Raw genomic sequence first — 26,191 nt, 5'->3', positions numbered from 1 at the left:
ATTGTCAGGGGGTGTAAAAAGCCACCAGGAGAAGTCAGTCAGTCAGTGATACAGAAACTACACTAGGACGCATCGGCTGTTTGAGACAACACAACCTGGAAGTTGCCCAACTGACAAGGTAGTCCATGTAGTTCCTCTCAGGTCTGTCTGGTGACGTGATACACATGAATCTGTTTTCCATGCTAGTGCTCCTGTTCTGTTCTAGCAGGAGTCACCACGGTGAGTCTCACCCTCTTTCACTTTCACAAGCAGCTTTCTCTCAGCGTTGTCTCAGACGACTACTAAAAGCAAATGGGGGAGATAGTAACAGCAAAGCTACTGCCATATACAGTGGGTGTCATAAGTATTTTGATCACATTTTGTTTGTCCAAAGTGGGATTGAAATGAATTTAACTGTGATTATTGCACACCTGGATTCTGCAAGATTTGCCCATTATTCTTTTCAAAATTCTTTAAGCTTTGTCAAGGTGTTGGGGATCATGGCTACACAGTAATTTAAGTCTTGACATAGATTTAATTCAAAACTGTGATTTGGCCACTCTGGAAATTAGCTGTCTTCTTGGTAAGCAACTCCGGTGTAGATTTGGCCTTGTGTTGTAGGTTATTTTAATTCCTCTCCCAGTGTCTGGTGTAAAGCAGACTGAATCAGGTTTTCCTCTAGGATTTTGCCTGTGCTTGGTGTATCTTTTTATTCTGAAAAACTCCCCAGGCTTTGCCGATGTCAAGCATACCCATACCATGATGCAGCCCCCACCATGCTTGAAAATACGGAGGCAGTTACTCAGTGAAGCGTTGTGTTGGATTGCCCCAAATATAAGGCTTTGCATTTAGGCCAAAATGTTCACTTCAGTGCCTTGTTGCATTCAGAATGCATGTTTTGGAATATTGTATATATATTTTTTCACTCTGTCATTTAGGTCATTATTGTGGAGTAACTACAATGTTGTTGATCCATCGTCAGTTAATTCCCTTCACAGCCATTGAACTCTGTAGCTGTTTTAAAATCACCAATGACCTCATGGTGACATTTCTGAGCAGTTTCCTTCCTATTCTGCAACTCAGTTAAGAAGGATGACTGCCTTTGTGGTGTCTGGGTGGTTTAGTACATCATCCACAGCATCATTATTAATTTGACTATGCTTAAAGAGATATTCATTGTCTGATTTGTTATTGTTACCCATCTACCAATACTGCCCTTCTTTGAGGCTTTCGAAAAGCTGCCCTAGTTAGCGAGGTAACTTTGGTCAACTCTGAGTAACTCGGGATAACCGGTCATAAGAAAGTGACTGACCTTTTAGACAGATACATTTCTATGGCAATGAATCCTTCAGAACTAGCCTGCTCCGGGACAGGCAAACTTACAGCTAACTCCACATACCCTGAATGAAATGACTTGGCCGTGAGTTGAGGACCAATTAAATCAGACTCCAAATATTGTGTCATCATCCCCTTCATTTGAAGAAGACGACTTATTAAATATTTTATTAATCAAATGATGTTTTGTGTTAAAAAATAGTAATGTAAAAATATATCACACATTTATTAACGACAGAATACATTTTAAACTTCACACAATTTAAACACTTCTGCTGAATTTGCAAGATAACTTTTCTTTCATTAAAATGTGTCACTGACTCGCCCATGGATTGATGTTTCAGCATTGTCTCAATGAAGAGTCAGCGTTCGACTAGCCATGTACGCACAGTTACACGGCTGCTAGAGTTAGCAGCAGGCAGATTAGCAATATCCTCCGTCATAGTACGGATGAAGCCTAACCTGGAATGTAAAGTTAACTGAAGGTGGTTACCTTTAGAAACCCTTGTGTAGATCTAGCTTGCTTTGCAGGATACCCCTCAGGTCTTTGTAGTAGAATCTGTTGTATGGGGGACAGAGCAAGGGGTACTCATTCAAAATGGACGGTCAGTCCATGTCACGTATGTGATTTTTAAGATAAATGTTACTCCTGAACTAGATTAGGCTTGCCTCAACGAAAGGTTGAATACTTTTGCAACAACTATATTTTAGTTATTACATTTTTATTAATTCGTTAACGTTTGTAGAATTCTCTTTTCACTTTGACGTTCGAGTATTTTGTGTAGCTCAATAACAAAAAAATCACAACTAAATCCATTTCAATCACACTTTGTCGCACAAATACTTATGATACCCACTGTATGGGGACAGCTGACTGGGGTTATTCATTCTGTTGTTCAGGTTGCTTTCAGTTTTCATTGGACCAGGACATTTTTTAGGAATTCAGTTGAGGTCTCAACTTACTGTTGAGAGTTGGAATTGGTAGAATTCACAAGATACCATTTTTTAATTTGATTGTGCATCAGCAGTTTTTATCTTGTCAGTCACTGACAGCCAATGTCAGCAATTATTTTTTAGATTGGTAAATTATTCTAGCCAGCTATCTAAACTTGTAGTAATCATGGTGGAATTACCGACCCAGGGGCCCCATTGATTTTGTTAGTCACTCTCACTTAGATATGTTATAAAACGAACTGCAAACATTTCTCTCCACCCTATGGCAAAATGTGTAGGATGGCAGGCTTTAAAACTGAACATTTTTCTCTCCGCCCCATGTCCAAACGAGTAGAACTGCATGAAATAATTCATAAAATTGCCAAATCTTCTCTTCGCCCCATGGTAAAATGTGTTGAATTGCTTCCATCTTTCTTTATAAAAGTACAACATTTTCTCTACGCCCCATTGCAAAATGTGTAGAATTGCAGGAAATTCTCTAAAAGGTCCGGCTCTGATTGCATGTGTGGGTATGCAGACCCGCAAGCCACTGCGGCCCCTCATGATGAGTTCACATATTTTGTGGCCCCCGCCCCATCAAAGTTTCAAATCCCTGACTTAGCTAGACTATATCTGTCACGTTCTGACCATATTTCTGTTATTTTATTCTTTGTTTTAGTATGGTCAGGGCGTGAGTTGGGGTGGGTAGTCTATGTTTGTTTTTCTATGTTGGTTCTTGTGTTCGGCCTAGTATGGTTCTCAATCAGAGGCAGGTGTCATTAGTTGTCTCTGATTGAGAATCATACTTAGGTAGCCTGAGTTTCACTTTTGGTTTGTGGGTGTTTGTTTCTGTGTGAGTGTTTGGGCCACACGGTACTGTTTAGATGTTCGTTTTGTTCACATTGTTTATTGTTTTGTATTTCAGTGTTCAGTTCGTTTTGAATAAATCATCATGAACACTTACCACGCTGCGCTTTGGTCCGATCCTTCTTCCACCTCTGAATGCCGTTACAATATCTTATCTAATATGAAAAAAGTTGATATATCAAATTAGATAGTTGACTTCAAAGTCATAGTTGTTTGTGGAGTTTGGTGACAAAAGAACAACCACACCAAATGAACTTGATTGTATAATAAATAATAATACATTTTGTTTACGCCTTTCAAGATACCAAAGGACGCTTACAGAGTAAGAAATAGAATAAAAAGTAACAAGCTTAAACATGACATTTCTAAAAGCAAAGTACAATAGAAAAAGTACCATGGCACCCATATTTTCTTTTTAATAGCTTAATTAGAGTATAGGCCTATCACATCATTTGATTTTTTATCTAATGTATCCAAATGTGGAGCACTTATCTACATTTTAAGAGAAGTTGATTCTGTGCGTATTTCTCTTCAATGGCGCATGAAGCTTGGACTAAATGATATTTAGTAAATGATCTAAAGACATGGGCGTGACAAGTTGTTTCAAGTGTTCTGGCTTGTGTACATGCTTAGCCTTCAAGTTGTAAATGGGAGGGTACCAGTGTACTTGATGGTTCTAAATAAGTGCAGGAAGTGGCCTTGTGTTCACTGCAAATCATTAATGTTAAGAAGAGAGTGCAGTTTACTTCTGCAGGACTCAATGGGTAAGCACAATATTCAAATAAACATAATTTAGCTGCTGATAGTGTTAATAGTCTGTTTAATGGATAGATCTATGAACAGGGTTTTTTTCTTGTGCTGTATATTTCAAATCTGTGAATTGTTATTGTTTAGTACTCATGGATCATTTAGAGGCCATGCTAATACCATACGCTAACCTCCTGTGCTACCAGCTATGTCCTTTAGCAAGCTTTGATATTTGGTCTACACATAGGATGTTGATCAAAGGACACTAGAAAGTAAGAAAGTAGTTTGTGGTATTAATGTGTAATAACCATTTTTTATGTATTACACATGGTTGATATACTGTATTACTCTCAGATGCACGTGATTTGGATGCACATTGTAGAATACAGAATACATGTAGAATGTAGAATACATGGTGTTCTGCCTATAGGTCATAGTGGCACTCTTGGGATATTTGTCCGTGACGGTGTGACCCTTTTCATTGTTCCATGGTACTGGAGGGTGGAAAGTCCCTCCAACAGCCAGCACACTGTCTGTGGCCCTGTGGGCTGAGAGGCTGAATGTATGAGGGCGTCGTCCAATCAGCCGCTCCGCCTCAGAGAGCAGGAAGTAGCTTCTCAGTCACGTCAGCCAATATGGATAGTGGGCCGCAAGACGAGGCCCTCCGGAAATGTGCCGCTGGGTCTCAGCATTCAGGCAGCACCTCACACGGACAGCCCCACCAGGCTCTACCAGGAGTATCTATCTCTATTTATCAGTACAGTAGCACACTCTGTCTGTCTATCCCTGTCTTCTGTACGTCCGTCTGTCTGCTCAACCTGTCGGAAATAACATGGTAGCGAGGACTGCCTTGCACCACCCATGGCTGTGTCAGTGAGAAAAAAGAAGTTGTTTGCCATTGGGAGCAAGCCCAGCGTGAGAATGTGTTGGGAACGGGATTTCATGTAAGTGTGAGGCATAAGACTTTCCTACTTACTCAGTTTTTGTATATTTGGTGATGCAGTGAAAGAGAAAGACTTGAAGTCAGGTGCCAGTGAGATCATTCATGACAAGTAGCCCTACCAGTGTGGAAGAGGATGGCTATCATGGTTTCAACTATCAATCTTTCTCACCAATGACTGTATGATGGTCAACAAACACTGATATGTCATCAATTGAACTGCTGAACAGCTTATTTTATTGGGAGTTATAAAGCAAAGGTGTTTGCAACTGTTTAAATACAGTCATATTGAAAATCCTGTTTACAGGAAACTAATTTGCGCTCGAGGGCACTCCCATTCGTGAACACACACTTTTACTTGATCACTGTGTTACTCTCTGATTGTGATGAACATATTCAGGAAAGTAAAAGGGACGCATCCCCTAAACTAAAGCTCTTAGTCCAGAATCTAAACTGAAGCTCTTAGTCCTGGATCTAAACTAAAGCTCTTAGTCCTGAATCTAAACTAAAGCTCTTAGTCCTGAATCTAAACTAAAGCTCTTAGTCCTGAATCTAAACTAAAGCTTTAAGTCCTGAATCTAAACTAAAGTACTTAGTTCTAAATCTAAACTAAAGCTCTTAGTCCTGAATCTAAACTAAAGCTTTAAGTCCTGAATCTAAACTAAAGCTTTAAGTCCTGAATCTAAACTAAAGCTCTTAGTCCTGAATCTAAACTAAAGCTTTAAGTCCTGAATCTAAACTAAAGTACTTAGTTCTAAATCTAAACTAAAGCTCTTAGTCCTGAATCTAAACTAAAGCTTTTAGTCCTGAATCTAAACTAAAGTACTTAGTTCTAAATCTAAACTAAAGCTCTTAGTCCTGAATCTAAACTAAAGCTTTTAGTCCTGAATCTAAACTAAAGTACTTAGTTCTAAATCTAAACTAAAGCTTTAAGTCCTGAATCTAAACTAAAGCTCTTAGTCCTGAATCTAAACTAAAGCTTTAAGTCCTGAATCTAAACTAAAGCTCTTAGTCCTGAATCTAAACTAAAGCTTTAAGTCCTGAATCTAAACTAAAGTACTTAGTTCTGAATCTAAACTAAAGCTCTTAGTCCTGAATCTCTAATGAGAGGAGCTGGTGCTTGTTTTGTCATGTTGATGCTTTTCTACAGTATTTATTATTCTGGGCACGCACTGCCTCCCTCTTTCTTTCCTCATATTATTCAACTGTGTGAAGTCCTGTCTACTTCCTGTAGAGAGGCCATGCTCATATTAGGTGACAGGAAGTGATGCGGGGGAAAGCCAAGCTCCCCCAAAAAGCAGAATGAGGTTGTAGCTGCTACAGGGTGGCCTACCATGAGTGAATGCTAAAAGAAATGCACATACTATGTTTAGTCGGAAACTTTGTTGACCAGGGGAACAGAAACCCATTCACCTGTGAATTTTTATATTTTTAAAGGCCCAGTGTTGTCAATGTAATTGTCCTTTGTTTTATATATATTTCCACACTATGAGATTGGAATAATACTGTGAAAATGATGATAATGCCCTTTTAGTGTAAGATCTGTTTTGAAAAGACCGCCTGAAAGTTCAACCTGTTTTGGTGGGATGGAATTTCAGGCCTGCCTGGTGTCCTCACCAATAAGAAAGAGTTCCAAACCTCTCTGCCAATAACAGCATTTTCTTCTGTTTTCCCCTCCCCACTCAGAACATTCCCAGACGCTCCTAGCAATATTATTGTTTATATTTTAGTTTCTTTTTGACCATTTCATTTGAAAACAATCACAGTAAAGTACTTAATAGTTACCCAAAAATGATTTGATATTGAGATAAAAACACCTTCATTGGATCCTTTAGAACAGAAACTCATCATGTTCCCTACATGGCCTTGCTTATTCCACTTCCTCTGTGGAGAAGGCCTACACCTTTAGACTGTCCAACAGCTGTGAGTGTTGTACACCTGTGAGACTATGCTCATCAACGTTCTTCCGACTGTGGTGGAACCAACTGCTATTAGTTTTTTCACTAACAACTGAGCAGACATCTGCAAATCAAGAGATATAATCATGAGGTTGAACTTGGCAATATTGTGATGGGAAATGTATGTCAAAGGTTATGATACAGCTAATGATGCTGATCTTTCGCTCGCTGTCCCTGTTATGCTGAGTAGTCATTCAGAGAATGTGTTTTCCCAACACATGGTTGTGGTTGTTTCCATTTTAATGTGTAGAGCAGGAAGGAAGGAGTAGTGTAAAGTCTACCAAACACTTTCATGAAAAGGGCAAAATCATAGTTGCATGGGTGAGAGCACACTGTGAATCGTTCACACTGTATTTCTTTTAAACAGTTTCATTTCATTTTTCCTCTAGAAACAGGGGTTGTGTTGAGTAGTTTGCCGGTAGATTATTCCAGGCAGCAGTAGGAAGTAGGTTTGAATAATTACCTGGTATTTTATACTTGCCACTCCTGTTTACATCTGAGTTCCTGGCAAAAAAAAGAGTTCTCTAATCCTAATTAGCATCTCTGTCTCACTAAGCAGTGAGGTTAGAGAGTTCAGAACCCATTCAAGGTGACTGTGGATTTGGACCCTATAAAGGGATACTTTGAGATTTTTCCCCAGACTCAGATGAACTTGTGGATACCATTTTTCTGTATATGTGTCCAGTATGAAGGAAGCCAAAGGTAGTTTTGCGAGCCAATGCTTACTAGCATTAGCGCATTGACTGGAAGTGGGTATCTGCTAGCATGCTAAAGTATCCCTTTTATTAAGTTTGTTTTGTTGATTATTACTGACGACAAATACATCTGAATATTGTAATACGCCATAGCTCTGATAATGCATTTCTTCACTTATTATATATAAGATGTGGTTAACTGCAATGAGTTAGGTGTAATGGAAATTATTCTTCACACAAAGAGACCATTCTGTTCATGCAGTCCTCCATTGTTAATCAGAGAGTAAAGTTCCTAATTGAATCTCTCTTTCCCCTTTACAACCACAAGTATCCCAACACCAAAAATAGCCAGAACATGCAGTTAGGTTGGTGGAATGAATCTGTCCGTAGGTCCCACACCATGCATGCCTTTTGAACAGCGGTTATCGCTTCCCAGTGGAAACAACACAAACATCAAAAGGTGGCTGCAGGACAGATAAATGCTGCCGTTGTCCTTTCAAGTCCCCTTGAAGCAGAGGCCACAAACAGGTCAGAAATGACCAAGCCACCCAACTGAGTCCACCCAACTGAGTCCACCCAACTGAGTCCAATGTCAATCTGCTTGCCTCGTCACAGTTCAATTTAGATGCTTAAGATACGTTGCATAAACACATTTAAACATGAAAGCAGTTGCAGAAATAGTTCATACTTTTCTTCTCTGGCCTAATCCACGAATCAGACTAAACTACATTCCTGCATCTTTATTGAATCTCCCTGCCTGGCTGTTTCCTCCTGTAGAGAGTTAAATTACCCCTGACTGACTCTGGGGAGAGATGCAGATTACCCCTGACTGACTCTGGGGAGAGATGCAGATTCCCCATGCCTCATTTACATCCTTATCTAACAGTCAGATCTTGCGCCCTGCACCCGTCCCTTGGATGTCAACGGAAGCCCCTCTCCCCTCCTCTGGTGCTCCCTTGCTAGTATATTTGTCCTTGTGGGTCTGGAGGCTGCTGGTTTCCCTGTACTCCCTCCCAGAAGGCAGGCAGACATCGTCAGGGAAAGGAAAGGCAAGGAAGGCACAGTGGGCGGCAAGGCAGGAAGCACACAACACAGGGTGCAATCAACAGCTCTGAAAGGGCATGAGGCACATTCCAGGGGAAACGTCTAGTTTCCTGTCCGTTTGTCCGGTTCAGGGTCAAGATTTGAGACTGTAGGTTTTCCGTCTGTATTAGGGTTTTAGAGATTTAGAGGAGAGTGTAGTGTGTGTCTCTCTGAGTCTGCCTTAGCGCGCCCTCTCTCTGTCTCAGTCTGATTTAGAAGTTAACAGAGTCAGAGTGGTGTGGTTCTCTCATTGGGTTTATTCATGGATCTCCTCAGGAAGAGCTCAGCAGTTCAGACCATCAGGAGACAAATGAGCAGGAGGTAAGCTGCTGATGGAGCACGTTTCCCAGGCATTATGACTATGGTTTAGATTGGGTGGCAGACCTATTGGCTGGGGTGCTTGTTTCTTTGTTTACATTTACATTTACATTTAAGTCATTTAGCAGACGCTCTATCTATGTAGGATTGATGTGGTGTCATGGTTGATGGAACTTAATGAATACAAATTGCAGTGAAATGTTTGCTTTCTTGTGAGTTTGAAGTGGAGAGAAAGTTGCTGGGTCAGGATATGTAAAATGTTTTCTAGGACTGAGCCGTTATGATATGTTTATTTTATGTTTGTGTTGATATGGTCTGAATCCTCAAGTCTTCAAGTGCTTCTTGCTCATGATGTGTTGCTGTTTTTGTACAATCAGATTCAGAGTTCACTGTGGTCTTATTGAACAATGCTGCTGCTGAGAGAATAATTTAGCGTTGCATCTCAGAAATGTCCATTTAAATTAACATCTACGAACCCATACGTTCAGCCCACTACCAGCTCTGTGATATGTACTGTGGTGTATGATGTGTTATTTCTCCCTCTTTGTACCCTCAGAAACATGACTTCAGCAGAGATCTCCTGGCCCATCCCCATGAGGGCCATCGGGGCCCAGAACCTGCTCACCATGCCAGGGGGTGTGTGCCACTCTGGGTATGTGCACAAGAAAGGAGGGAGCCAGTTCAGCCTTATGAAGTGTGAGTAGCCCTACAGTACATAACATTACATACATACATACAAACATTACATACATTACATACATACATACATACATACATACATACATACATACATACATACATACATACATACATACATACATACATACATACATACATACATACATACATACATACATACATACATACATACATACATACATACATACATACATACATACATACATACATACATACATACATACATACATACATACATACATACATACATACATACATACATACATACATACATACATACATACATACATACATACATACATACATACATACATACATACATACATACATACATACATTACATGGCTCATTAATGTTTACTGTATCAAGGGATTCTGACAAAGGTCTGAGATGAGTGGCATTGCATACTTTCATCTCAACACAACGTTTATTTCACCAGTCCTGGAGCAGGGTTGGAGATTCATCAAATTAGGAAGAACATATTTGCTTTTACGCCTGGCTTATTTGTGAGACCTTTCTTTGTGTTTTCTTTCCTTCTGCAATCTTACAGGGCCTCTTCGCTACTTAATCATCCACAAGGGATGTGTGTATTACTTCAAGAGCAGCACCAGTCCTGCACCGCAAGGAGCTTTCTCTCTCAATGGCTACAACAGGTCAGTGTTCACTATTGTGTCCGTCTTTATGCACAGAAGTACATGAATTTGAATAGGCTCGGCAAAACATGTTGGCATTCTCACATAGGCCTACATGTGATTATTCATGTTTAAATACAGCTGGTATTGTCAGTTGCAATTCGTTTGTTATGCTGAGAAATCCTGATGAGATGAGAAAGTCTGCTGATAATGAAAGCATTTCTCAATGTGCTGTTCTTTCCCACCTGGACAAAAGGAACACCTACGTCAGAATGCTGTTCATTGACTATAGCTCAGCATTCAATATCATAGTGCCCTCCAAGCTCATAACTAAGCGAAGGACCCTGGGACTGAACACCTCCCTCTGCCACTGGATCCTGGACTTCATGACAGGCCGACACCCCAGGTGGTGAGGGTAAGCAACAACACATCCGCAACGCTGACCCTCAACACGCGGGCCCCCCATGGGTGCGTGCTTAGTCCTCTCCTGTACTCCCTGTTTACCCTTTGACTGCGTGGCTAAGCACGACTCCAACACCATCATTACGTTTGCAGAGGACACAATGGTGGTAGGCCTGATCACCGACGACGATGAGACAGCCTATAGGGAGGAGGTCAGAGACTTGGCAGTGGTGCCAGGACAACAACCTCTCCCTCAACGTCAGCAAGACAAAGGAGCTGATCGTGAACTAGGGGCCGAGCACGTCCCCATTCACACCCATAGGGCTGTAGTGGAGCGGGCCGAGAGCTTCAAATTCCTCGGTGTCCACATCACTAAGGTCCTATCATGGTCCAAACACACCAACACAGTCGTGAAGAGGGCACGACAACATCTCTTCCCCCTCAAGAGGCTGAAAAGATTTGGCATGGGTCCTCAGATCCTACAAAAGTTCTACAGCTGCACCATTGAGAGCATCTTGACTGGCTGCATTACTGCTTGGTATGGCAACTGCTTGGCATCAGACCTCAAGGCGCTACAGAGGCGCTACAGACCTCAAGGCGCAACATCACTGGGCTCCCTGCCATCCAGGACCTCTATACAAGGCGGTGTCAGAGGAAGGCCCTAAGAATTTTAAAAGACTCCAGCCACCCATGTCATAGACTGGAGCACCACGTCTGGGACCAAATGGTTCCTGAACAGCTTCTACCCCCAAGCCATAAGACTGCTGGACAGTTACATGGTTACCCTGAGTATTTGCATTGACCCCCTTATTATTTGCTGGACTCTACCCACACAATCCCTGGACTCTACCCACATACTCACTGGACTCTACCCACATACTTACTGGACTCTACCCACACACTCACTGGACTCTACCCACACACTCACTGGACTCTACCCACACACTCACTGGACTCTACCCACACACTTACTGGACTCTACCCACACACTCACTGGACTCTACCCACACACTCACTGGACTCTACCCACATACTCACTGGACTCTACCCACACACTCACTGGACTCTACCCACATACTCACTGGACTCTACCCACATACTCACTGGACTCTACCCACACACTCACTGGACTCTACTCACATACTCACTGGACTCTACCCACACACTTACTGGACTCTACCCACACACTCACTGGACTCTACCCACACACTCACTGGACTCTACCCACACACTCACTGTACTCTACCCACATACTCACTGGACTCTACCCACACACTCACTGGACTCTACCCACATACTCACTGGACTTTACCCACACACTCACTGGACTCTACCCACATACTCACTGGACTCTACCCACACACTCACTGGACTCTACCCACATACTCACTGGACTCTACCCACACACTCACTGGACTCTACCCACATACTCACTGGACTCTACCCACACACTCACTGGACTCTACCCACACACTCACTGGACTCTACCCACACACTTACTGGACTCTACCCACACACTCACTGGACTCTACCCACATACTCACTGGACTCTACCCACACACTCACTGGACTCTACCCACATACTCACTGGACTCTACCCACACACTCACTGGACTCTACCCACATACTCACTGGACTCTACCCACACACTTACTGGACTCTACCCACACACTCACTGGACTCTACCCACATACTCACTGGACTCTACCCACACACTCACTGGACTCTTGAAGTGCCACTTCCTGCTGAATGAGATCATCTCTATAAAGGTTTTAGAGGTTTTGCTTACGATTACCAAACACTCGTCATATCAATTCATACATCAAGTCACAAGCCAATAATGGAGACGGCAATGTTCAACCATCTCTTTTCCATATTTGTTTGACATTTGGAAAGTTAAAGTGGTTATTGAAGTAGGCTCTATCATACCCTGTGGTGTTTTCATTGAGTTCCTCCCTCGAACGAGTCCTTCCCTATAGAGGTATGCTGCAATTCCATGGTGGTAACTGTGTAACTGTGTAATTACATGTCTGGAGTCTCCTCTCCCTGCTGAGGCTGAGTATAAATAGAGCTTTAATACATCTGTGCAGCTCTAGCACACTGAAACATGGCCAGGCCTATTCAGCTCACACAGCATACTGTATGTGACATAGGAGGCATGATATGTTATTACAGCAATTATGTGATGGCAAGTCAGTTAAGAACACATTCTTATTTTCAATGATGGCCTGGGAACAGTGGGTCAACTGCCTGTTCAGGGGTAGAAAAACAGATTTGTACCTTGTCAGCTCGGGGGTTTGAACTCCCAACCTTCCGGTTACTAGTCCAACACTCTAACCACTAGGCTACGCTGCCGGCCCAAAAATGGTAATACATTAATAAACCAATGACACAGTTGCCAGAAGGTTTCACCGACAAAATGTGAAAATTGGATTGGTCAGAGTGAGGGGGCTTGTACTTTATGTATATAACCTGAGTGTACAAAATATTAAGAACACCTTTCTAACATTGAGTTGCAGCCCCCCCACTCCGATGCGTCCCACAGTTGCCAAGTTTGCTGGATGTCCTTTTGGTGGTGAACCATTATTTATACACACGGAAACTATTGAACATGAAAAATGGAGCAGCGTTGCAGTTCTTTACACAAACAGGCTGGCACCTACTACCATACCTCATTTATAGGCACTTAAATCTTTTGTCTTGCCCATTCACTCTCTGAACGGCCCACTTACACGATCCATGTCTCAGTTGTCTCAAGGCTTAGGAAACCATCTTTAACCTGTCTCTTCCCCTTCATCTACACTGATTGAAGTGGATTTAACAAATGACATCAATAAGAGATCATAGCTTTCACCTGGATTCACCTGGTCAGTCTGTCATGGAAAGAGCAGGTGTTCTTAATGTTTTGTGCACTCAGTGTATACTGTATTTGTTTCATAAATCTAAGCTACTTATGTAGTGTTCTTTAATGTGTGGTTTCAGTTTCTATTCCTCTCGTTGGCAGGGTGATGAGGGCAGCAGAAGAGACCACCTCCAGTAACGTGTTTCCTTTCAAAATTGTCCACTTCAGTAAGAAGCACCGTACCTGGTACTTCTCAGCAGCCAGTGAGGATGAGAGAAGGGTGAGGGGCACTACATACAGATTAAGAACCTCTCACATTCCTAGTAACAGTACATATATAATTAATTATTTACATATATATATATATGTGTGTGTGTGTACCAGTCAAAAGTTTGGACACACCTACTCATTCAAGGGTTTTCTTTATTTGTATTATTTTCTACATTGTAGAATAATAGTGAAGACATCAAAACTATGAAATAACACATGGAATCATGTAGTAACCAAAAAAGTGTTAAACAAATCAAAATATATTTGAGATTTGAGATTCTTCAAAGTAGACACCCTTTGCCTTGATGACAGCTTTCACACTCTTGGCATTCTCTCAACCAGCTTCACGAGGTAGTCACCTGTAATGCATTTAAATTAACAGGTGTGCCTTATTAAAAGTTCATTTGTGGAATTTCTTTCCTTCTTAATGCTTTGGAGGCAATCAGTTGTGTTGTGACAAGGTAAGGGTGGTATACAGAAGACAGACCCATTTGGTAAAAGACCAAGTACATATTATGTCAAAAACAGCTCAAATAAGCAACGAGAAACAACATCATTACTTTAAGACATGAAGGTCAGTCAATCGGGAGAATGTCAAGAACTTTGAAAGTTTCTTCAAGTGCAGTCGCGAAAACCATCAAGCGCTATGATGAAACCGTCTCTCACGAGGACCGCCACAGGAATGGAAGATCCAGAGTTACCTCTGCTGTAGAGAATACGTTCATTAGAGTTAACTGCACCTCAGATTGCAGCCCAAATAAATACTTCACAGAGTTCAAGTAACAGGCACATCGCAACATCAAATGTTCAGAGGAGACTGCGAGAATCAGGCCTTCATGGTGGAATTGCTGCAAAGAAACCACTACTAAAGGACACCAATAATAAGAAGAGACTTGACCCAAAGAACAGGAGCAATGGACAATGGAAATCTGTCCTGGGGTCTGATGAGTCCAAATAAAAAGAATTTGGGTTACAACTGCCATGTACTTTGAAGAATCTAAAATATATTTTGATTTGTTTAACACTTTTTTGCTTTCTACATGATTCCATATGTGTTATTTCATAGTTTTGAGGTCTTCACTATTATTCTATATTCTAGAAAAGAGTAAAAATGAGACGTAAAAGCCTTGAATGAGTAGATGTGTTCAAACTTTTGACTGGTACTGTATATATACATGTGTGTGTGTGTGTGTGTGTGTGTGTGTGTGTGTGTGTGTGTGTGTGTGTGTGTGTGTGTGTGTGTGTGTGTGTGTGTGTGTGTGTGTGTGTGTGTGTGTGTGTGTGTGTGTGTGTGTGTGTGTGTGTGTGTGTGTGTGTGTGTGTGTGTGTATATATATACAGTGGGGAGAACAAGTATTTGATACACTGCCGATTTTGCAGGTTTTCCTACTTGCAAAGCATGTAGAGGTCTGTAATTTTAATTATAGGTACACTTCAAATGTGAGAGACGGAATCTAAAACAAAAATTCAGAAAATCACATTTTATGATTTTTAAGTAATTAATTTGCATTTTATTGCATGACATAAGTATTTGATCACCTACCAACCATTAAGAAGTTTTTCTTTAAGAAGCGATCCTGTTCTCCACTCCGTTACCTGTATCAACTGCACCTGTTTGAACTCGTTACTTGTATAAAAGACACATGTCCACATATTCAATCAAACAGACTCCAACCTCTCCACAATGGCCAAGACCAGAGAGCTGTGTAAGGACATCAGGGATAAAATTGTAGACCTGCACAAGGCTGGGATGGGCTACAGGACAACAGGCAAGCAGCTTGGTGAGAAGGCAACAACTGTTGGCGCAAGTATTAGAAAATGGAAGAAGTTCAAGATGACGGTCAATCACCCTCGATCTGGGGCTCCATACAAGATCTCACCTCGTGGGGCATCAATGATCATGAGGAAGGTGAGGGATTAGCCCAGAACTACACGGCAGGACCTGGTCAATGACCTGAAGAGAGCTGGGACCACAGTCTCAAAGAAAACCATTAGTAACACACTACGCCGTCATGGATTAAAATCCTGCAGTGCACGCAAGGTCCCCCTGCTCAAGCCAGCGCATGTCCTGGCCCGTCTGAAGTTTGCCAATGACCATCTGCATGATCCAGAAGAGGAATGGGAGGTCATGTGGTCTGATGAGACAAAAATATATATTTTTGGTCTAAATGCCACTCGCCGTGTTTGGAGGAAGAAAAAGGATGAGTACAACCCCAAGAACACCATCCCAACCGTGAGGCATGGAGGTGGAAACATCATTCTTTGGGGATGCTTTTCTGTAAAGGGGACAGGACGACTGCACCGTATTGAGGGAGGATGGATGGGGCCATGTATCGCGAGATCTTGGCCAACAACCTCCTTCCCTCAGTAAGAGCATTGAAGATGGGTCGTGGCTGGGTCTTCCAGCATGACGACAACCCGAAACACACAGCCAGGGCAACTAAGGAGTGGCTCCGTAAGAAGCATCTCAAGGTCCTGGAGTGGCCTAGCCAGTCTCCAGACCTGAAAACCAATAGAAAATCTTTGGAGGGAGCTGAAAGTCCGTATTGCCCAGCGACAGCCCCGAAACCTGAAGGATCTGGAGAAGGTCTGTATGGAGGAGTGGGCCAAAATCCCTGCTGCAGTGTGTGCAAACCTGGTCAAGAACTACAGGAAACATATGATCTCTGTAATTGCAAACAAAGGTTTCTGTACCAAATATTAAGGTCTGCTTTTCTGATGTATCAAATAGTTATGTCATGCAATAAAAAATACTATGTGGATTTTTGTTTTAGATTCCGTCTCTCACAGTTGAAGTGTAACCTATGATAAAAATGACAGACCAGTACATGCTTTGTAAGTAGGAAACACTGCCGATTTTGCAGGTTATCAAATACTTGTTCTCCCCACTGTATATACACACTACATGACCAAAAGTATGTGGACAGCTGCTAGTCGAACATCTCTTTCCAAATAATGGGCATTAATATGGAGTTGGTCCCCCCTTCAATGGGTTTGAGGTAAGTTATTTATTCATCAGGCAAGTCAAGTTATTCATCACTGATCTCAACAAACCATTTCTGTATGGACCTCGAATTGTGCACGTGGCCATTGTCATGCTGAAACAGGAAAGGGCCTTCCCCAAACTGTTGCCACAAAGTTGGAATCGCAGAATTGTTTTGAATGTCATTGTACCCTGTAGCGTGAAGATTTCCCTTCACTAGAACTAAGGGGCCTAGCCTGAAACATAAACAGCCCCAGACCATTATTCCTCCTCCACCAAACTTTATAGTTGGCACTATGCATTGGGGTATGTAGCGTTCTCCTGGCATCCGCCAAACACAGATTTGTCCGTCGGATTGCCAGATGGTGAAGCGTGAGTCATCACTATATATATTCCATGGCTGCTTGGCCATGGAAATCCATTTCATGAAGCTCCCAAAGAACAGTTGTGCTGACGCTGCTTCCAGAGGCAGTTTGGAACCCAGTAGTGAGTGTTACAACTGAGGACAGGTTGAGCTTGTGTGAGCTTGTGTGGCCTACCACTTTGCGGCTGAGCCGTTGTTGCTCCTAGATGTTTCCACTTCACAATAACAGCACTTACATTTGTCCGGGGGGCAGCTCTAGCAGTTCAGAAATGAGATGAACTGAGGTGGCATCTAATGATGGTGCCACATTGAAAGTCACTGAGCTCTTCAGCGAGGCTATTCTAATGCCAATGTTTGTCTATGGAGATTGAATGGTTGTGTGCTTGATTTTATACACCTTTCAGCAACTGATCTGGCTGAAATAGCCGAATCCACTCATTTGAAGGGGTGTCCACATACTTTTGATTATATAGTGTATATACACACATAGTGAAATGTATGCACTCACTACTTACTGTAAGTTGCTCTGGATAAGAGCATCTGTGAAATGAATAAAATGTCAAATGTAAATGTATTAATCACAATGTAATACCGATTTATTTTTGTCTACTGAAAGAAATGGATGCGAAATCTGCGGAAAGAAATTGATCACTACAATGACAGAAGGGATTCACATGTTTCAAGGTAAGTCAACACAACCCTTCCTTCACACAATCATATCATCTGTGGTTACTTCCCTTTTCTGATAAATAGTAGACAGTTTGGCTGCATGCTCTGATTGACTTTCTGAGCCTGTGGGTTTTATCTTCTAGATTAATATACAGTGTAAGCTCTTGCTGTGTTATAACAAGTATGCTTGGGAGTCAGTGAATACATGATTAGTGAATGTATTAAATACAAGGTGATTAATTTAGTCCTCCCTTTGTCCTTTGTAGACAATAATAATACTCTGTTGCCATAGTGACTCCGAATCTGATGCAGACAGCTTCTATGGATCGATCGAGCGCCCCATGGACATAACACATACCATAGATGACCCAGAAGGCAGTAAGACATACTACTCACTTCTGAAGCAATATGGCTCAGTTTCACAACACTTGTTTCATACAATTAACTCTGTGCACTAACAATGATGTCATTTTCATGTCTAGATTACATGTTAGAGGATGAAGACAACGATGAGGATGACTATGAAAAACCAGATAGCCCACCAACACCTACAGGTAGGCCAACAGAATAGTAAATGTCTTTGAGTTTGATGCTGTCTTTGATGTGGCTGGTGCTATAACTGTGATAAACTGCCCTTGATGGGATTGGCATGTCATCACAATTCAAACTAATGGCCCCATCTTTTATGGCTAAATGATAACTATGCTGAAATCATTTAGAATCATATATTTTTGTCAGTGATTTACTGTATGACAAATGCCAGTTTTCCAGTGTTTTTCTGTCTCTGACTATCGTATTATGCTGCTATTGAAGGAAGGCCAACCGTTCCACCACCATCCTACCCACCTCCTCCAGTCCCATGCCAGCTCAGACAAGAGTCCATGTCAGGATTCTGCAAAGGTCTCCCCCGTCCTGTGCTCGGCCCCGTCAGGAGCCCCACCAGCCCCCTTCCAAAGAAACCGCCAGCGCCCTTACCTCCACCCAAGCTCGGTGAGGTCAGCCACAACCACCATGGACACAAGAACATCCCAAATAAGGGCCCCCCTCAACTTCCCCCCATCCACCTCAAGCCTAGCCCAGAGAGGAGTGCATGGAGTCCTAAGAGCCCGATCCCCCCTCCCACTCCCATGGCCAACCTAAAGAAGCAGGCAATGATGGGGCAGATGTCAATCTCCACCATTGCTGGGGGGAAACATAAAGACAGGATGCCCCCTGTTCCAGTGACCATGCAGTCTCCCGCCACCCTGATCATCTGCAGCGACCTGGAAAGGAAGATGGTGCTGCACTCCAGCCCTAGTCCACCGGGTTTTCGTGGCAACAAACCCAGTCAAATCCCGGGCATGCCAAACTACTGCCTCAGCTCCAGACCAGCTCCAGATCTTCCACCACAGGCCTTGCCAGCACTGAACCACACCAAGCCTGGACTGCACAAACCACCCCTGGTACCCAAACTTCCATGTCCTGCGGCCAAGCCTAAACCACCTGGAGGGTCAGCACAGTAAGTGTCTCCTTTCAGTTTCCTACAGATACAGGTAATCCCTGTTTCCTTTCATAGAGGAAAACTTTACTTTTTGCTCTGTTGAACTATAATTTGATTTCAAGATTGTTATATTTTACAACACACAAATGCAGCACAGTTTAAAACACCCTCTTTCTTCTCAGAAGATCTTCTCCAGATGGACAAAGCTTCCGGACCCCAGTGGACGAGGTGCCTGTCTCTTTAAGAAAGAGCAGGGATCCATCCAAGGACACTAACTATGACTCTGATGAAGACTATGAGAATGTAAGCACCCTCTATATTCTCATTTACATTTTTGCATACAAGTAATTTAGTAGACACTTTTAACCAGAACGACTAGGTTTATGTACATTGCTCAAGGGCACAGACACATTTTTCACCCAGTCGATTCGAACCAGCGACCTTTCAATTACTGGCCCAACGCTCTTAACCATGCCACTTTTGTTTACATACTCAACATTACTCATCTCATGTGTATATACTGTACTTGATAAAATCTACTGCATCTTGCCTATGCCGTTCTGTACCATCACTCATTCATAAATCTTTATGTACATATTCTTTATCCCTTTACACTTGTGTGTATAAGGTAGTAGTTTTGGAATTGTTAGGTTAGATTACTCGTTGGTTATTACTGCATTGTCGGAACTAGAAGCACAAGCATTTCGCTACACTCGCATTAACATCTGCTAACCATGTGTATGTGACAAAATACATTTGATTTGATTTAACCGCTAGACTACCTGCCACCAGGTTCTCCATCGACTACAACTCTAGTAGTCTCATTGATCAGTGTACTACAGATTAGTCTCATTGATCAGTGTACTACAGATTAGTTTCATTGATCCGTTTACTATATATTAGCTCATTGATCAGTGTACTATAGATTAGTCTCATTGATCAGTTTACAATAGATTCGTTTCATTGATCAGTGTACAATAGATTAGTCTCATTGATCAGTGTACTATAGATTAGTCTCATTGATCAGTGTACAATAGATTAGTCTCATTGATCAGTGTACTATAGATTAGTCTCATTGATCAGTGTACAATAGATTAGTCTCATTGATCAGTGTACAATAGATTAGTCTCATTGATCAGTGTACTATAGATTCGTCTCATTGATCAGTGTACAATAGATTAGTCTCATTGATCAGTGTACAATAGATTAGTCTCATTGATCAGTGTACAATAGATTAGTCTCATTGATCAGTGTACTATAGATTAGTCTCATTGATCAGTGTACAATAGATTAGTCTCATTGATCAGTGTACAATAGATTAGTCTCATTGATCAGTGTACAATAGATTAGTCTCATTGATCAGTGTACTATAGATTAGTCTCATTGATCAGTGTACAATAGATTAGTCTCATTGATCAGTGTACTATAGATTAGTCTCATTGATCAGTGTACTATAGATTAGTCTCATTGATCAGTGTACAATAGATTAGTCTCATTGATCAGTGTACAATAGATTAGTCTCATTGATCAGTGTACTATAGATTAGTCTCATTGATCAGTGTACTATAGATTAGTCTCATTGATCAGTGTACTATAGATTAGTCTCATTGATCAGTGTACTATAGATTAGTCTCATTGATCAGTGTACAATAGATTAGTCTCATTGATCAGTGTACTATAGATTAGTCTCATTGATCAGTGTACTATAGATTAGTCTCATTGATCAGTGTACAATAGATTAGTCTCATTGATCAGTGTACAATAGATTAGTCTCATTGATCAGTGTACAATAGATTAGTCTCATTGATCAGTGTACAATAGATTAGTCTCATTGATCAGTGTACTATAGATTAGTCTCATTGATCAGTGTACAATAGATTAGTCTCATTGATCAGTGTACTATAGATTAGTCTCATTGATCAGTGTACAATAGATTAGTCTCATTGATCAGTGTACTATAGATTAGTCTCATTGATCAGTGTACAATAGATTAGTCTCATTGATCAGTGTACAATAGATTAGTCTCATTGATCAGTGTACAATAGATTAGTCTCATTGATCAGTGTACTATAGATTAGTCTCATTGATCAGTGTACAATAGATTAGTCTCATTGATCAGTGTACAATAGATTAGTCTCATTGATCAGTGTACAATAGATTAGTCTCATTGATCAGTGTACTATAGATTAGTCTCATTGATCAGTGTACAATAGATTAGTCTCATTGATCAGTGTACTCAGTCTCATTGATCAGTGTACTATAGATTAGTCTCATTGATCAGTGTACTATAGATTAGTCTCATTGATCAGTGTACAATAGATTAGTCTCATTGATCAGTGTACAATAGATTAGTCTCATTGATCAGTGTACTATAGATTAGTCTCATTGATCAGTGTACTATAGATTAGTCTCATTGATCAGTGTACTATAGATTAGTCTCATTGATCAGTGTACTATAGATTAGTCTCATTGATCAGTGTACAATAGATTAGTCTCATTGATCAGTGTACTATAGATTAGTCTCATTGATCAGTGTACAATAGATTAGTCTCATTGATCAGTGTACTATAGATTAGTCTCATTGATCAGTGTACTATAGATTAGTCTCATTGATCAGTGTACAATAGATTAGTCTCATTGATCAGTGTACAATAGATTAGTCTCATTGATCAGTGTACTATAGATTAGTCTCATTGATCAGTGTACAATAGATTAGTCTCATTGATCAGTGTACTATAGATTAGTCTCATTGATCAGTGTACAATAGATTAGTCTCATTGATCAGTGTACTATAGATTAGTCTCATTGATCAGAGTACTATAGATTAGTCTCATTGATCAGTGTACTATAGATTAGTCTCATTGATCAGTGTACTATAGATTAGTCTCATTGATCAGTGTACAATAGATTAGTCTCATTGATCAGTGTACTATAGATTAGTCTCATTGATCAGTGTACAATAGATTAGTCTCATTGATCAGTGTACTATAGATTAGTCTCATTGATCAGTGTACAATAGATTAGTCTCATTGATCAGTGTACTATAGATTAGTCTCATTGATCAGTGTACAATAGATTAGTCTCATTGATCAGTGTACTATAGATTAGTCTCATTGATCAGTGTACAATAGATTAGTCTCATTGATCAGTGTACTATAGATTAGTCTCATTGATCAGTGTACTATAGATTAGTCTCATTGATCAGTGTACAATAGATTAGTCTCATTGATCAGTGTACAATAGATTAGTCTCATTGATCAGTGTACTATAGATTAGTCTCATTGATCAGTGTACAATAGATTAGTCTCATTGATCAGTGTACTATAGATTAGTCTCATTGATCAGTGTACTACAGATTAGTCTCATTGATCAGTGTACAATAGATTAGTCTCATTGATCAGTGTACAATAGATTAGTCTCATTGATCAGTGTACAATAGATTAGTCTCATTGATCAGTGTACAATAGATTAGTCTCATTGATCAGTGTACAATAGATTAGTCTCATTGATCAGTGTACAATAGATTAGTCTCATTGATCAGTGTACTATAGATTAGTCTCATTGATCAGTGTACAATAGATTAGTCTCATTGATCAGTGTACAATAGATTAGTCTCATTGATCAGTGTACAATAGATTAGTCTCATTGATCAGTGTACTATAGATTAGTCTCATTGATCAGTGTACAATAGATTAGTCTCATTGATCAGTGTACTATAGATTAGTCTCATTGATCAGTGTACTATAGATTAGTCTCATTGATCAGTGTACTATAGATTAGTCTCATTGATCAGTGTACAATAGATTAGTCTCATTGATCAGTGTACTATAGATTAGTCTCATTGATCAGTGTACAATAGATTAGTCTCATTGATCAGTGTACTATAGAATAGTTTTGCCCTGCTGATGCAATTCTATCCTTCTAATGTGTCTGTTGTTGTTTTCTTTTCACACATTGTTCTTGACCTCAGATGCAATTACCAGATTCTGTGTTCCTGGACACAACAGAAACAAGCAGTGTTGAAAAGTAAGACACACTTAGTTATTTCTGTACTGAATTTTTGTTGAACACCCTGTTCATTTTTGTGTAATGGTCTTAAGCACCCACAAGTGTTTCATCACAGTGTGCTCGACCACTTCCTGAAAATCAGGTCTCTGTTTTCTCACGAGAGAAGAGCAGAACACATGTCTGACTGCAGTCTGACTGATGTATTATTAATGTGCTTTAATTGCAGGTTATTTAAGGAAAGCTCCAGAACACCGCAGGACGGTCTCTACTGCTTCAGGAACTCAGGAACAAAAACATCAAAGGTACACCATGCATTTACATTTTAGTCATTTAGTAGTAGCTCTTATCCCGAGTGACTTACTGTTAGTGCATTCATCTTAAGGTAGCTAGGTGGGACAGCTACATATCACCGGCATAGGGAATACACTTTTCTCAATAATGTAGCTATCAGCAAAGTCTGGGGTGTTGTGGTGAGGAGGGGATTGTTTAGATACTCTTTGAAGTGGTAGGGTTTCAGGTGCTTTTCGCACCAACACATGCTGTGATGCATAAACAATGCATTCACCACACATCACACAGTGATAATTGAAAGAAAACTGGTTTAGTGAATAATGTACATTTGTTCTCATTGAATCAGGTGCTGGTGGTGTGGGATGTGAGTGTGTGCAAGGCCAGAAACTACAGGCTCTTTGAGGAGGTCAGAACCACTGTCTTTACCTTCTCTGTCTACCAGGTCTATTGTCTGACAAAATCAATATTACAACGGAGGATTCCAGTACTATCTCTGTCTTGTTTGATGTTCATTTCATTGTGTTTGTTTATGGTTTAGGACTCCCGGCTGTTCCTGGAGTTAGAGATGACATTTCCCTCCCTGTCAGCCCTTGTGGAGCACTACCATAGCCACCCACTACCCAATCACGGCTCTCTGTGTCTGCAGAAGCCATATGGTTACATCGTGCCAAGGTGACCTTGCCACGACCCCGTCCTGAGGTCACGGCCTCATCTGCTCATATGAAGTCTCTCCTCTTTGGCGTCGACCATGGTTCTGCCACTGTAATGAACTACAGTAGAAACTTACTATGGCTGAAACACAATCACAGTGCCCACTGTAAAGCAAGGCAGATTGTTGCATCTCTGTAACTGAGCCTGAGTAAATGTTGGAGCGGTTCTGGTGAATATCCTGGCATGGGCAGAGGTGCAACGAGTGCAGATGGTTGCAGTTGTTGAAGAAAATATGGCATCTGTGACAATGAGGGCAATGAGCTGTATAGGTCTTCCTGTATGCTCAACTGGAGTGCCACAGGTTTACAGAACACAGTTGTACTATGTGAGGACTATTGCAGGAATAGTCCTGTAAAGGTCTGTCATTACACTTGATAGCAGCAGGCAGGTGAACTGCTGTTGTGTTGTGAAGAATACATGTTGGAGCAAGCAAATGTTAAGATTTGTGGGTTGAATGCACATGAATGTCAGAATATTAAGCACTGCTTATGTATCATGCATTGAGGACCAACTTATTCTACAAATCAACGTTGATGAAACGTATCATATTATCTTCAGAAAAAATGTATTATTCAGACCACAACGCAAACGCTCTACCTCCCTATTTACTCTTTTACCTCTCTGTCTGTCTCTTTCTCTCTACTTGTCTCTGTCCCTTAATCTTTCTCTCTTTACTTCACCATCTCCCTCCCTCCCTCCCTCCCTCCCTCCCTCCCTCCCTCCCTCCCTCCCTCCCCCTCCCTCCCTCCCTCCCCCTCCCTCCCACCCTCCCTCCCTCCCTCCCTCCCTCCCTCCCACCCTCCCTCCCTCCCTCCCACCCTCCCTCCCTCCCTCCCTCCCTCTCTCCCTGCCTCCCTCCCTCCCTCCCTCCCTCCCTCCCTCTCTCTCCCTCCCTCCCTCCCTCCCTCCCTCCCTCCCTCCCTCCCTCCCTCCCTCCCTCCCTCCCTCCCTCCCTCCCTCCATCACACAATGATAACCGTGACATATGGTGCACAACACCAGTGCTATCTATGATCATGTAATCACACTTTAAATGAAACTGCCCACACGTGTAGTATTGCACTGTATAGAATTGTATGTATTGTAAAAATGATTTTGTAAAGTTGTAAATATATTATTTCTGATTATAAGAAAAATATTTTATAATGGATAACAGCAGAAGGCAGATACATATTCCATTGGGTGGCGCTGTTTGGTGACGCACCATTTAACCATGCCCATGCAACCATGCCCATGCAATAGTCTTGAGTGTGACTGCATTTATGTTGAAGATGCACTATGTTATTTATCTTTACCATAAACAAAAAATATTGTATTTTAAGCTGGTGTACAAAACCAACAGTAAAATATGCAAAAACGGAACCTAAGAACCGGAAGCATAGAAATAGTGCACATAAAACAGATTTACCGCTTCTTAGGCTTGATTTCAATGAGAATGAAAGATCTATGACTCTCGTGTCTATGTGAATTTGGTCAGTCACCCAAAAAGTTACATATTGTAGCTTTAAGTCACAAAAAATAATGAACTGAAATGACATCCACATAATTACAATCAGACTTTTTTCAGTCGAGAGTATTTTAGGGGAAATCATGGCTACTATATATTTCTATGTTGTAATCTTGCCTCATCTGTGTGTTATTCTCCAGCCATGAGGACAAGTGCAAGATATTCACACACTGGACACTCACTGATAGTGAGGGGCAGATATTAGCTCAGATAAAATCGAATCCACAATTTTTCACCCTCATTTTCATGATCTCCAGCACAATACCAATGTCTACACATGTGAAAATGGTGCATTTCTACGTTTTGTAGAAAAAAATATATAAAGTTTTAAAATTCTCACTCTGGCTAGAGACTCATTGTTTTTCTAACTTTTAAACCTACCCTGTGATGTCACAGACAACCGTCTAAAAAATAATATAACAATAATACATGTATTTTGTATAGAGCTTTTCATTAGTGTTACCGCAAAGCTCTACAT

At 41.1% G+C, this 26,191-nt stretch overlaps 1 protein-coding gene across 6 annotated transcripts; it reads left to right on the top strand.

Moving 5' to 3' along the window:
• The first annotated feature begins 42 nt into the window (after positions 1-42).
• On the top strand, positions 43-24,923 carry sh3bp2 (SH3-domain binding protein 2). Of its 6 annotated transcripts, none has more exons than XM_046303550.1 (13): positions 43-118; positions 9,412-9,551; positions 10,105-10,207; positions 13,593-13,710; positions 17,664-17,731; positions 18,009-18,094; positions 18,199-18,270; positions 18,530-19,214; positions 19,379-19,499; positions 23,167-23,222; positions 23,431-23,506; positions 23,842-23,901; positions 24,034-24,923. In XM_046303550.1, exons 2-13 carry the CDS (start codon positions 9,416-9,418, stop codon positions 24,169-24,171), a joined length of 1,719 nt encoding a protein of 572 aa, XP_046159506.1. In that variant the 5' UTR covers positions 43-118; positions 9,412-9,415; the 3' UTR covers positions 24,172-24,923. The 6 variants fall into 6 exon arrangements, with proteins under 6 accessions (XP_046159506.1, XP_046159504.1, XP_046159502.1 ...); XM_046303548.1 differs by lacking the exon at positions 43-118 and adding an exon at positions 3,770-3,878; XM_046303546.1 differs by lacking the exon at positions 43-118 and adding an exon at positions 4,502-4,805 and having other exon boundaries at positions 19,382-19,499.
• Positions 24,924-26,191: the final 1,268 nt, after the last annotated feature.

This window comes from Oncorhynchus gorbuscha, linkage group LG16, assembly GCF_021184085.1.
Source record: "Oncorhynchus gorbuscha isolate QuinsamMale2020 ecotype Even-year linkage group LG16, OgorEven_v1.0, whole genome shotgun sequence".
In the NCBI taxonomy this organism is placed as follows: domain Eukaryota; kingdom Metazoa; phylum Chordata; class Actinopteri; order Salmoniformes; family Salmonidae; genus Oncorhynchus; species Oncorhynchus gorbuscha.
This window is presented reverse-complemented; position numbering and strand designations above follow the sequence as displayed.

Bases quoted from the DNA above. Each gene is read 5' to 3' on its own strand.
- sh3bp2 (XM_046303545.1), top strand. From the start codon at position 4,723: ATGGCTGTGTCAGTGAGAAAAAAGAAGTTGTTTGCCATTGGGAGCAAG. The intron at 9,552-10,104 runs GTGAGTAGCCCT...GCAATCTTACAG, and splicing joins CCAGTTCAGCCTTATGAAGT to GGCCTCTTCGCTACTTAATC. The intron at 17,732-18,008 runs GTAAGTCAACAC...CTGTTGCCATAG, and splicing joins AGGGATTCACATGTTTCAAG to TGACTCCGAATCTGATGCAG.